This window comes from Peromyscus eremicus, chromosome 1, assembly GCF_949786415.1.
Source record: "Peromyscus eremicus chromosome 1, PerEre_H2_v1, whole genome shotgun sequence".
Lineage (NCBI taxonomy): Eukaryota > Metazoa > Chordata > Mammalia > Rodentia > Cricetidae > Peromyscus > Peromyscus eremicus.
In genome coordinates this window covers 162,355,334-162,369,642 of record NC_081416.1, presented here as the reverse complement: position 1 = coordinate 162,369,642, position 14,309 = coordinate 162,355,334, and the positions used below count along the sequence as shown (strand labels likewise).

Sequence of the window (14,309 nt, the reverse complement as noted above, 5' to 3'; positions counted from 1 at the left end):
GATTTATCTCAAAAGTTATTTTCATATGATGAAAAGGCTAATAATTATTGATAGTGCAGACTCATGATGGTGTGAATAAGGGATAGATTGTCAACACACATCAGATTCTTAAAAAAAGAAACTCATGTTAGGCAATGACTTCCATGTCAAACCCCACTAGTCTGAGGCAATATATATGTAAACATTGATGTCACATAAATAAATATGCAATCATACATACACATTAGACAGTTTTGACAGATCACACAATCTCGTCATTTTCTTTCTTGCATTATAAATATTATTATCCCATAATAAACAGGAATATTGTTGATACAAAATCCCCAAAACTTTTCTATAGTCTGGTACCAATGTGTCTTTTGGCATTTTCTATAGAGAAACTTTCCTCAGACCATTGCTTTAGGGTTTCCTCCTAGGATGAAATCCATAATCATACAACAAATTCTCTTGTGAATAATGTGTTTAAACAAGCAGTGCATATGTAGATCTTTTAACATACAGAAGCTATAGTGTACAATAAGTTCTTTCAAAACATTTTCTTCAAAGGATTTAAGGACTGACTATACCTCAGTTGGAAATCTGTTTATAGACTATGAACTGATTTCTTAGAAAAGCATTTCACACAAATACAGCCTATAAGAACTGTGTCTGGTATGAGTTGCTTGGTATTTATTGTAATCTGACATGCTGTTGAAGGCCTTTCTACATTCAGAACACAATAGGGTCTTTCCCCATATGACTCTAGTGCTGCACATCCAGTTGGGATGCACTGCTGGAGGACTTCCCATCCTCTTTGCATTTTTTTTTTTCAAGTCAGGGTTTCTCTGTGTAGTTTTGGTGCCTATCCTGGATCTCACTCTGTAGACCAAGCTGACCTTGAACTCACAGAGATCTGCCTGGCTCTGCCTCCTGAGTGCTGGGATTAAAGGCATGTGCCGCTGCCGCCCGGCCCCTCTCTGCATTTCTATGTGTATATGATGATGGCCTTCAGTGGGACATGTTATGGAATGATTTCCCATGGCATTCCTATGGCTTCTTGCAAGTGTGAGTCCGCTGATGGCATTTCAACACGGACTTCTGGAGGAATGCCTTCCCACATTTTTGACAGACAAAAGATCTCCCTCTAGTGTGAGTCATCTGATGTCTAGGCAAAGACGACTTATTGTAGAAGCCCTTCCCACATTCAGGGCACACATAGGGTTTCTCGCCTGTATGAATTTGCTGATGTGATGTCAATGCTGACTTCTGGATGAAGGTTTTCCCACATTTTTGACAGATAAAAGGTCTCTCCTTAGTGTGAGTTATCTGATGTCTATGCAAAGATGACCTGCCAAAGAAGCCCTTTCCACATTCCGTGCAGACATAGGGCTTCTCACCCGTGTGAATTCTCTGGTGATCGCGGAGTTGGCCCTTAGAAGTCAAGGCTTTCCCACAGTCACTGCATTTGTAAGGCTTCTCCCCAGTATGAATTCTCTGATGTGTTCGAAGTACTGACTTCTGACTAAAGGCTTTCCCACACTCACTACACACATGGTGTTTTTCTCCAGTATGAATTTTTGTGTGGAGATTAAGGGACGATCTTCGGCTGAAGGCCTTCCCGCATTCAGAACATGCATAAGGTGTCTCCCCAGTATGAATTCGGAGATGCTCTTTCAGTTGGGAGGAATTACTGAATGACTTCCCACAGTAGTTGCATTTGTAAGGTCTCTCTCCTGTGTGAATTCGATGATGTACTGTCAGTTGGGATGTATGACTGAATGACTTCCCACAGTAACGACATTTATAAGGCTTCTCTCCCGTATGAGTTTGCTGATGAGATGTCAGCTGTGACCTCTGAAAGAAGGCCTTTCCACATTTGTGACAGACAAAAGGTTTATCCCTAGTGTGAGTTATCTGATGTCTCAGGAAACCTGACCTACCATGAAAACCTTTTCCACATTCGGTGCACACATAAGGTTTCTCTCCTGTGTGAATTCGCTCATGTTCTTCGAGTTGGTACTTAGAAGCCAAGGCTTTCCCACAGACACTACATTTGTGAGGTTTCTCCACTCTGTGAATTCGACGGTGCACATTCAGTGTGAATGAATAAGTAAATGATTTCCCACAGTCCCGGCACTTGTAAGGCTTCTCCCCTGTGTGGACTCGATGATGCATCTTCAACTGGGATGCATAAGTAAATGACTTCCCACAGTCACTGCATTTGTGAGAATTCTTCCCCAGATGAATCCTCTGGTGCATGCTGAGCTCTGACTTCTGGTTGAAAGCTTTCCCACACTCACTGCATACATGGTGAATTTGTCTAATATGTATCTTCTGGTGAACAGTGAGACTTGACTTTCGCTTGAAGGCTTTCCCACAGTCACCACATTCATAAGGTTTCTCCTTCATATGAATCTGATAATGCACTTTCAGTCGGGATGTACAACTAAATAATTTCCCACAAACAGTACATTTGTAAGGCTTCTCCCCGGTGTGAATTGTCTCATGAGTACTGAGGATCGACTTCTGCTTGAAGGCTTTCCCACATACAGGACACACATATGGTCTCTCCCCTGTATGTATTCGATAATGTACTTTCAGTTGGGATGTATTATTGAAGGATTTCCCACAGTCACGGCATTCATAAGGTTTCTCTCCAGTGTGAATTCGATGATGGACCTGCAGGTTGGATGTACGACTAAATGATTTCCCACAGTCGGGACACTCATAAGGTTTCTCTATGTGAGTTTCTTCATGGAAGGTCAACTCTGACTTCTGGAGGAATGTTTTCCCACACTTGTGACAGACAAAAGGTCTTTCTCCAGTGTGAGTTGCCTGATGTTTACTGAAAGCAGACATGTCATAGAAGACCTTTCCACACTCAGTGCATGCATCTGGTTTCTCCTTAGAATGAACTACTTGCTGTGTAAGTGTTTGTTTATGGATGAGAACTTTTCTGCACTGGCTACCTTTGCATGAATTCTGTCCTTCATGAGGAATTGTACAGTCAGCATTAGAAGAGTCTTGTGTGAAGAGCTGGTCAGACGTAACGACATCATTGAGCTGTTTTGTGATGTTGTTTTGATCTTCATCATTTGCTTCAAGGTTATGCTTCAAACCTTTTGCACGTAAGTTTGGAGCTCCCTTTTGTGTAGAAATAAGGTTGGACACTAAAGGGATGGTTTTCCCAGGCTCTCTATATTCACAGTCTCTGTCTGTTCTCTGTGTTTTCTTGTTGAGGAAAGCACCAGGATTCCAGGGTGGGATATGGTTTTGCTGATCTCTTTTTGTGGGGTCAGGATCTTGCCACAGTTCTTCTAAAACAGAGCACCACAAACCATGTCTTATGATTTCACCTGCCTTACTAATTTGAAATGCTGCATTCTCAGAAACTTTCTGTGGAGGGGTGTAAAACTCTGATTCCACTTCTGGGAGAAGAAAAGAGATGAAAGAACATGCATAATGAACAGTATGGGTGAGGAATCACATAGAGTTAATAAACAGTGAGCACAAAATATCTGTGAGGTACTTATGACAATGAGTAGAACATTCCTACCTCCCACATGACATGCCAAACATTAGGTATACAGGCAACTTTAGGATGGAAACAAACTCATTTTATCCCCCAAACCATCCCATACAGCAGTTATAACTACTCTTCCTGTTTTAGAAATGAAGAAATACTAATATGAATACTTAGGTCAGTGGCAAAGATGGCTTCAATAATTTGTGCAGAAGACTGTTTGAACAAACCAACACGTTTGATTTATAGAGGAGACCTTGTAGAGTAAGACGTAGGGGAGGAAACTGACAAGGCTGTTATAAGGTAGCTTCAGTGGACAGCAAAATGTTGAAAGACAGAAGAGAACACCAGACAGAGGACTTCATCGGTTCTAGAGAAAAACATACTCATGCCTTTTGCCCATATTTTCATCGAGTTAAGTGCTCATATAATGATGTCCCCAGCTCTCTGTTGCTAGGGACGGAAGTTGTACTCCATCTAGGAAAATACTCTATCCTTGAGCTACAACCTAAAACAAGCAAATTTTTCTTTTTTAACAACAATTTACATTATATAGTGGCCTTTCCTTACTTTTCCAATCTCATACTATAATGTAAGAGTAGTTAAATGCATTTGCTCTTTTTCAAAGGACTGGAGTTTAGTTTCCAGTACTTACATCAGGCAGCTCACAGACTGCTCTTACTCCAGCTCCAGGGGATCCAACATCCTCTTCTGGACTTTGTGGAAACCCCACACAGGTGGCATATACTTACACAGATACACACACATGCACACAAAAATAAATCTAAATAAGAAAATACTATAACACAGATCAAACACATCTAAAGGATATCTACAGAATATTCCATTCAACAAAGAATAGTCTTTTCAGCAGCCCATGGAAGTTTCTAAAAAACAGACCATATGCTAGGTTGCAAAGCAAACCTGAACAATATGAAGAAGCTGAAACAACTCTGGGTATCTTAAAAGGCCATAATGGAATAAAACTAGAAACCAACAGTAAGAGAAACTGCACAGATACATGGACATAGAACAGTACTTTTTTTTTTTTTTTTTTGGTTTTTTGAGACAGGGTTTCTCTGTGTAGCTTTGGAGCCTGTCCTGGAACTCACTCTGTAGACCAGGCTGGCCTCGAACTCACAGAGATCCACCTGCCTCTGCCTCCCGAGTGCTGGGATTAAAGGCATGCGCCACCATGCCAGCGAACAGTACATTTTGAATTAACAGTGAGTCACAAAGAAATCAAAATATTAAAACATTTTGGTAATGAGATGAAAATGAATGCCAACTTAACATGATCTTTGGATATAGCTAAAGACAGTTCTAAGAGAAAGTTGATATCTGAGATATTCACATTAAAGAAATTAGAGAGAGTTCAAACTATGATGAAACTAAAGGTCTTAGAAAATGAAGAAAAAGGCAAAATCCAAAGTAGCAAATGGAAAGAAAAAATAAAGATCAAGGCAATAATTGATAAAATGGAAACTAACAGAACAATACACACAAACAAACTGATAAATGATGTTGGGGTTCAAAAAAATGGCTCAGCTGTTAAGAGCACTGACTGCTCTTCCAGAGAACCCAGGTTCAGTTCCAAGCACCCACACAGCAGCTCACAACTCTCTGTAACACTAGCCCTAGGGGATCAGATGCCACCTTCTGGCCTCCGTGGGCACTGCACACAGATGGTGCATATACGTATGTGTAGGCAAAACACCTACAGATGCATAAAATAAAAACAAAATTGAAAACCCACTAGCTAAACTGACACAGAGAGAAGACTCAAATTAATAAAATTAGAAATGAACAAGAGGCTATTACAACGAATTCTAAAGAAATAAAACAGATTACTAGAGAGTAAGTACTCAGAAATATTACATTAAAAACAAAACTGGAAAATTCAGAATAAATGGTTAAAATTTTAGTCACATATGACCTACAAAAATTAAAATCATGCTGGGCATACTGGCACAAGCCTTAATCCAGCACTCGGGATGCAGGGGCAGGTGGATCTCTGTGGTTCAAGGCCAGCCTGGTCTACAGAGTGAGTTCCAGGACAGCCAGAGCTATATAGTGAGACCCTGTGTTGGAAAAAACAAAACAAAACAAAACAAAACAAAAACTCAAGAATAACTGTATATTCTCCTGTAAAAAATGAAACTAGAGCCCCATCTTCCCTTTTTCCTCTGTCTCTCTCTTTCTCCTCTCTCCCTCCTTCCTTCCTTTCTTTTCTTCTTCTTCATCCCCCTCCCTTTTTTTTGAGACAGGGTTTCTCTGTGTAGTTTTTGGTGCCTGTCCTGGAACTCCCTTGGTAGACTAGGCTGGCCTCGAACTCACAGAGATCCACCTGCCTCCTCCTCCTGAGTACTGGGATTAAAGGTGTGCACCACCACTGCCTGGCATTCTTTCACCTTTCTTTCTTTCTTTCTTTCTTTCTTTCTTTCTTTCTTTCTTTCTTTCTTTCTTTCTTTCTTTCTTTCGTTTTTGGAAGGTATCCTGGCAGTCAGGAGCCAAGGAATACCACAGAGTCACAACAAACCTCACACAAGAGATTTACTGGGAGAGAAACTAAAGGGTGGCTGCCTCTGCTTGGGAGAGAAGCAGCTTCTTTTCCTGTAGAAAAGATTTATTTATTTTATTTTATGTGTATGGGTGTTTGCTGTAGCACCTGAAGGGGCCAGAAGGGAAGTCAGATCCTCTAGAACTGGAATTATAAATAGTTGTGAGCTGCCATGTGGGCACTGGGAACCGAACACAGGTCCTTTGGAAGAGCAGCCAGTGCTCTTGACCCCTGATGAACAACATTAAACAGACTGAAGATCTTAATGCAATGTATGAAATTCTGAAACTGCTAAAGGAAGACAGATGCAAAACTCCTAAAGACACAGGTGTGCTAGGACTTGTAGGAAAAGTCCGCAATAGCACAGGAAGAAATCCTGTGAATTGATAAGTGTGGTTATAAAAAATTAAAAACCTGCACCACGAAAGAAACAATAATCAGAAGGAGGAGACAGCCTATGTAATGGGAAAGAAGCTTCCTAACTATAGATTAATATATAGACTATATGAAGAACTATAAAAGAATCAAACACCAAAACACCAAAACAACCCAAGAAACAGCTAATATATTTAATGAATACTTCTCAAAAGGCATACAAATGGCCAACAGGTATTTGAAAAAGTATTCAATATTGCTAGTGACCAGGGAAATGCAAATTCAAGCTTCTTTCATATTCTAGCTGAATATGAAACCCCAGTCAGAATGGCTACTGTCAAAGGAACGGACAACAAACGCACACAAAGAAAGTTACCCCCTGCTCACTGCTGCAGGGACTGCAAAGAAGTCACTAAAGAAGCCAGTGGAAGTTCCTCAAAGAACTGAAAATAGAGCTACATATGACCTAGCCAGACCAACCTGCCTGTACGCCTGAAGAACTCTGTATGAGCATCAGCAGACACACTTGCACAGCCATATTTACTGATGCACTAAGAAATGGAACCAGATGTCTCTCAACAGATGAATGTGTGAAGAAAATGTAGAACATATAAACAATGGGATTTTAGTTAGCTATAAAGAAAAAATGTTAAATCATGAAAACTGTAGCAAAACGATCTCAATGGAACTTGCGATCATTGTGTTAGATGAATTGAGACTCAAAGACAAATACCACATTTTTTCTTACATGTAGACTCCAGATTTTAATTTCTGTGTATATGTATATATATGTATATATTTAATTTCTGTATATATGTATATATGTATGTCTGTCTGCATGTGTTGTGTGTAAATAGTGAAAGTAGAAAACGGACTATGGGGGCTGGAGAGATGGCTCAGAGGTTAAGAGCACTAGCTGTTCTTCCAAGGGTCCTAAGTTCAATTCCCAGCAACCACATAGTGGCTCACAACCATCTATAATGAGATCTGGTGCCCTTTTCTGGCACTCAGGCATATATGCGGGCAGAACACTATATACATAATAAATAAATAAATAAATCCTTAAAAAAAAAGAAACGGACTGTGAAAGGAGAAGGGATCTTAAGGGAGGAAGGAAAAATCAGGAGAGGGGCACACATGGGACACACAGGCAGAGGGGAGACAATTTGCGGCAAGGAAGGGGCCCAGCAAGAGGCGACTGGGGAGGTCAGTAGGGAAAGAACTAGGAGAGGAAGAAACATAATGACAGATATTACAAGGACATGACAATGAAGCTAATGTAAAAAATATCCAAAGTAATGTACATGCTAAAAGCTTTGTACCTCACTAATGGACTTTATCAATGTTGACACATCTGTCTGTCATTACTTCTACTACACTGGGGATTGAGCCCAGGGCTCTGTGCATGTGAGGCTGGCACTCTACTACTGAGATATATATCCCCAGCCCTAACCATGGTTAACATGAAAAAAAAAGGGCCAATTTTCTTCCTAACCAACACATTTATCCACCAATGCATTCATCTACCAGTGCATTTATCTACCAATGCATTTATCCACCAGTGCATTTATCACCAGTGCATTTATCCACCAGTGCATTTATCCACCAGTGCATTCATCCACCAGTGCATTTATCCACCAATGCATTTATCCACCAGTGCATTTATCCACCAGTGCATTTATCCACCAATGCATTCATCCACCAGTGCATTTATCCACCAATGCATTTATCCACCAGTGCATTTATCCACCAGTGCATTTATCTATATCATCAGCCACCACTAAGTTTCCCTCATCTGCTTTTTTTGTTTGTTATAGACAAACAAGGTGTACAAATATGAATCTCTGTGTAGACCTTCTGGAGAATATGGTTGAGTCAGTCAACTTAGGTAATCTCCATGATGAGGCAGCCCATACCTACTGTTCACCTCTGAGAGTCTTATCTCAGTCTTATTTCTCACTCCTAGTCCATATCCACAAAGCATTGTGGCATTAGTTGTAGAGAGTTGGGGTAGGAAGCAAGCTTGGTACCCACTACTGTGGTCCATATTTACAATGTCCTGCACCCTAAGTTGTAGAGAGTGTCAGTAGGAAGCAAACTGGGTGCCCAACACTAGGGGACTGGTAAGTGCGGAAGACTGATAATGGCCCTGTAATGACATCCACCTCCATCTGGGTCATATTCACTTACCTTGACACCCACACTGCTGATGTGGGAACTTAACCTCTCCCATCCATGCCTCCTTTCTTTGCTTTATCCTGAGGATGGCCCCAGAGCTGGGAATGGGGTACCCTGTACATTGGAAGAATATTTGCTCAGTGTATAGCTTTTAGGCTTTAGCGGTCACCCAATGAGCTTTGCCACTGGCTGACTGGAAAAATCAACACTTTGTAGTGGGCACAGAATTATTAACTTGGAGTGTCAAGTCAAAAAGTAACAAATTATCTGGACAGACCCTGGGGGAAAACCATGGCACACTTTTGATATCCTATCATGTTCTACAAAAAAAAGGGGATAATAACGCTCATCCTGGACCCCCAGGCCAGCTATGCTCACCCACTGCCAAGAGGTGGCTGTAGATCTCCAGCATCACGTCCTGGTACAGGCGTCTCTGGGCAGGGTCCAGGCGCCGCCACTCCTCCTGGCTGAAGTCCACAGTCACATCCTCAAAGGACACCACCCCTAATCTCTATAACAACAAAGTGCAGTCATTATGAGTCAGTCATCACTGAAGAGTAGGACATTACACATAACAATGTGGTTCAGTGATTCTTTACTGTGATTTATCATTAGGCTTTCCAGAAAATATCTATTTCATATTATATGAATAATATATATTATATAAATATTTCAGAAATCAAGAAAGTTCATACTCAGATTTTTGTACACTCAGATTTTCTTCCCCAAAGCAGCCAGAAATGGGTTGTTATGAATGCTTCATAAAGGAATAAGCAGCCTGACACTTAGAGCCAACATTAGTCTAGGCTTCAGGGAAGTGGTGAATTATCATGAAAGGTTGAGAACCAGAGGAAGGAGGAGCATTCAGAGACTGAAGACTTTAAACAAAATCAACTGCACTGCTTCATTTTAGCTTTGGGAATTCTCATTAATTCAGAAAATCACATGTCAGGATATCTCCAGTATCATTAGATGTAAATAGTCCATCCATGAACCAGAAGACAACTCACTGAAAGACATATTACAATTAAAAAAAAGTTTGCAATCCCTTTTTAAAACAACAATAAAAGCCGGGTGTGGTGCACGCCTTTAATCCCAGCACTCTGAAGAGAGAGGCAAGTGGATCTCTACAAGTTTGAGGCTAGTCTGGTCTACACAGTGAGTTCTAGCCAGAGTAGGCTATATAGGAAGGGGTTTTCATGCTCCTCCAGGTGTAGTGGATAGGAGTGAGTTTACTTCAGATTAATCATTACAGCTGGCTATTGTTATTTGTTTATGTGTCTCTATGGAAAAACATGTTTTTGCTGTGTGCCGTTTGCTTGCCATGGGAGGCTTGCCCTTGTGACTGGACACTTTACTCACATGACCCTTCTTAACCCTCAGAGTATAAATAGTCTGATGCTCTGAATAAAGCTGGATATTGCATGAGACTTTAGTCTGTCTCATTTATCAGCTGCATTCTCCCAGGTCTGACCACCTCTAGAGAAGTAAACAGTTTCATTTTGATTTTTGGCAAGGCAGCGTCAGACACTCATGGTCTCCAAGACTTACCTGCCACGCATTCATATCAAACAAATTCCTTCAAAGATACTCACCAAATGACAGTGACTATGAAATGGGACAAGAAGACACAGGATTGAGGGCTACATCTAAACACCAAAAGGCAGGACATGGAGCGACATGAAAGACTGGGAGGTGCAGGGGCACTGGCCCCTGTGGTCTGCTCTCAGCTGGAGGAGCAAGTCTGCCTCTGGATTGGGGGGCCCAGGATCTGCCACTTCCCATGTCTGCCCTCCAGTTTTACAGAACTGGACCCCAGGCAACTGCTGCTTACCTCGCATGACCCATCCTGCTCCTGTAGGCTCAGTCTCTGGGGTTCCTGGGACAAATTCATGTCAGCAGGTATGTTTCCTCCCTTGGCCTCTTTTGCTGGCAGATCCGATTTTCTCAGGAACTGGAAGCTGGGTAAGTGCTTAGAGGTTCACAGGAGGGCAGCTGAGCAGAGGCCAGCTGTGATGAGGCAGAAAATCCCACAGCCTGGATGATGTGGCCTGACTTAGGTGTAAAGAGACAGCAGAAAGTTCAGAGAGGGAATGACTTTATGTCCTCAGACAACATTTGCCACACATGAGTTTCTGAGGGCCCAGGACAGTCACAATGTAGGCACGATGCAACAGACAAAGCTCAGAAAAGCCTTCCTCTAGTATTGACCAGGGTGATGAAAAAGAAAACCCAACACCATAGTCTGGGGTCTGGGAGATGGTGCAGTGGGTAAGAGAGCTTGCTGCTGGTGCATGAGGACCTGAGTTCAAATCCCCAGCAACCTGAAAAAGGCAGGCTTGGTCACAAATGCCTGTAACTCCAGCACTGTGTGGGACTAAGAGAGGAGTATCTCCGGGCTCTCTGTCTATCAGCCTAGCTCCAGGTTCAGTGAGAGACCCAACCTCAAGGGAGCAAGGCTGGGAGTGATGGAGCAGGACACTCAACAGCTTACTCTAGCCTCAGTGCATGTGCACCGACGGACACATACATGGACCTATACCCACATCCACGTACAAACATTACACAGAACCATACACATACCGAAACCCAAGCCACTCCCCTCCCTCGGGGTAAACACCAAACACCATAGTTAGCACTAAAGTTTAGGAAAGATTCACTGCAACTCCCACAGTTTCTAATTGGAGAAGAGGAGGTATAAACCTAGTTGTTTCCAAAGTGAGGGTGCAAGTGTGTACTGTGAGCACTGGGGACCTGAAGTGATAGGAAGCTCAGCATAATCTCAGCACCTGCCAGGCTGCTCCTTTTTCCGAGCTTTGTCAAGCTGTTCACACACAGCTGGCCAACCCCCAGCTTTTTGAGACATGGTCTTACTTATGTAGCTCTTCCTGGCCTGGAGCTTTCTATGTAGATCAGGCTGGCCTTATCTCACCGAGTTCCACCTGCCTCTGCTCCCTGAGCACTAGGACTAAAGGTGTGTGCCATCAGGCCCAGGTCTCACAGAACTCTTAACCATGTCAGAAGCATTAGTGTAATCATTTTTCCCCAGACGTGACCGAGCAGACTATGTGCTGTTCCACAATGTACCTTCAAAGGGAGAGTGGGGTCAGTCTCATCTCCTCTAAAGCACACAGTCCCCATTACCAAATGCAGTTCCTTGTGTGCTCAGCACCCAGAAACTTTTCTGGTTCTTCCTGCCTTCTGAGAGCAGAGATGTGGTGCAGTGTGATGTGGTAATGGCCACTCCTGGTTCTTTCTGCACTTCTAGGCATTTTTTGTGTCCATCTACTGACACATCAATATCCCATTCTCTTCCCTTAAATTCAGTGGCCCAATCCCTTCCCAGAATTGGAAACACTCCACATAAACACGAGACCACGGAAATGCTTGTGGAGGCACACACAAAACGTTTCTCCCCTATCCACAATGTCTTCATGGTAAATAGGATGTACTCACTGACATCCTGGACTCAGTGACCTCCAATAAGTGGACCACAGGACCACCAAATTAAACATGGGCATGCCTGTTTCCACAGAACATTACTACTTTGACAGCCAAGAAATAGCCAGAGATGACTATTTACAGGTTTCCAGAGAACCTTCAATAAACTAAAAAGCGAGGCCCAAACAACATCTCCAATAAGGACACAGCATTATTCTGCTCAAATGCCAATCACTGGCCCTTACTGTGGCCACATGGTCCCCAGCAGAGGCCAGCACTGACCCACCTCATCTGCAAAGGACCCCAGCCCTCAAGTAAAGTGGACTCAGGGATTAGGATTTGCCTTTTAAAGGTTTGTTTTGCATCTCAAGCTCCCTACAGGAGACGACATGCTGAGAATGAAATGGTCCGTCCTAAAAGCCCTGTTGTCTGCACAAAGGCTAATCTTCTCCCAGCTCTCGCGACTGTCTGTGCCCACAGCTAAATGTGCACGTGCGAATTCCCTGGCTTTTGTCCCATGCATTCTTAGTATTAGCCCTGCTGAGAGAAGCGACAGGCTAACTGAGAATGGTTGGTCTTCCCAAAATGAGCCCAAACTATGAATAAGCTCATTTTCCATTTTTATCTACTTTTTCTCTTCTCACAGGCCACTGCTCGATCCGAGTGCAGCGCGATCACCCCCAGACACCAGCCCCAGGCTCGCCATGGCGGGCTCCATCAGTAACCCCGCTTTCCCGTCTCCCCAGCTCAGCTACAGCAACCCGCTGCGGCTGGCCATATCAGCTGTCACTCAGCACAAACCAGCGTTCCACAGCAGTCCTCCCTGCATCGCCTCATGCATTCACCTCACACCGGACCTCAGAGAGCTCTGCACACGGCACGCCGGTGCCCCGCGACTTCCTCCCATGGACACCCAGTGTTCAGAATCCAAACTCTCGTGCTGTCCGAGCAACAATAACAGAACCGATCAGCGTCAAGATTTAAGCGGATATGACCGCTCCAGACCACTTCCGTTTACTGTGAATCAATGTTCCTAGCCTTTTTTCCAGTGGAGGATGGCGCAACGCATGCGCACCATCACTTGTGAAGGTACATCTTGCCAATACTCACTTTGGATCATCAGGTAGTTTCTGTTCCATTAGTAGCTGTTGTGGCCACTCCCATCATCAAGGTACCTTAGCTCCACATAGCCAGGTAAGGCTTATGGAATGTGATTACAATGAAAGTCCAAGGCTGTCTCACGTTGTCAGGGGCTTAATTTCCTACCTGTACGTGTATATCATCTATTTCTAAGAGACTGTGACATTACATATTACTAAAAATAGCATTTCTATGTATGTTATCAGGGACCTGAAATCTTTTTTTTCTCTAAATAAAAAAAAAAAAATTAAAACTAGGCACAGTTGTTGGTAAATGGGAATTGAAGCCATATGGAATCTTAAAAGGTGAGAATCTGAAATGGATGTAGTACTGGGGCATTTAGTGGTCACCAGAGGTGGGGAGATCTGCTGTCAATGAGTAGGGTCTTTTTTAATTGTTCATTATTTATTTATTGTGTATTTTGCATATATAGAAAATAGTGTAGAGCTGGGTGGAAGGGGAAATAATGGTGAACGGGGAGAGACCAGTTGACAGTGAAAGCATCCAGTCCAGTAGAGTGACTAAGTCAATAGGTCAAAGTAGAGTATCCAAATAAAATGAAAGATTATTGCAGCATTGTAGCACGAATCTTAAAAGGTCTTATGAATAAAAATCAACCCAGAGCCGAGTATTGGCTGAATGCTGAAAGATCAGAGAAACAGAACAAGCCACAGCCAACCTCACCTCGCCAATTCCTCAGCTGATCTTGTTTCCTCAAACTGAAAGTTTCTGAGTCCACACCCGAATGGATCTCAGCTGAATTGCTGCTCAAAAGCCTAAAAGATTAAAAAGTCTCTATTTCCCAGTCTCATGCCTCATATACCTTTTTGCTTTCTGCCATCACTTCCTGGGATTGAAGGTGTATGCACCATGCCTGGCTGTTTCCAGTGTGGCTTTGAACTCACAGAGATCCGGATGGATCTCTGCCTCCCAAGTGGTAGGTGTGTGTGCCACTGTTTTCTGGCCTCTCTATCTATCTAGTGGCTGTTCTGTTTTCTGACCCCAGATAAGTTTATAGGGGTGCACAACATATTGGGGGACACACTATCACCACACAGCATCTTCAGGTTAAAACCTTCTAGCTCTGTGTAGACCAGGCTGGTCTTAAACTTG

General features: G+C 42.8%; 1 protein-coding gene across 1 annotated transcript; it reads right to left on the bottom strand.

The window, feature by feature from the left end:
* Positions 1–647: 647 nt before the first annotated feature.
* Positions 648–12,854, bottom strand: LOC131923042 (zinc finger protein 175-like). The gene is made up of 4 exons (XM_059277896.1): positions 10,450–12,854; positions 8,994–9,126; positions 8,628–8,729; positions 648–3,407 (listed from the first exon to the last, which is right to left on the bottom strand). The coding sequence occupies exons 1-4, from the start codon at positions 10,507–10,509 to the stop codon at positions 1,027–1,029; spliced, it is 2,676 nt and encodes an 891-aa protein (XP_059133879.1). The 5' UTR covers positions 10,510–12,854; the 3' UTR covers positions 648–1,026.
* Positions 12,855–14,309: the final 1,455 nt, after the last annotated feature.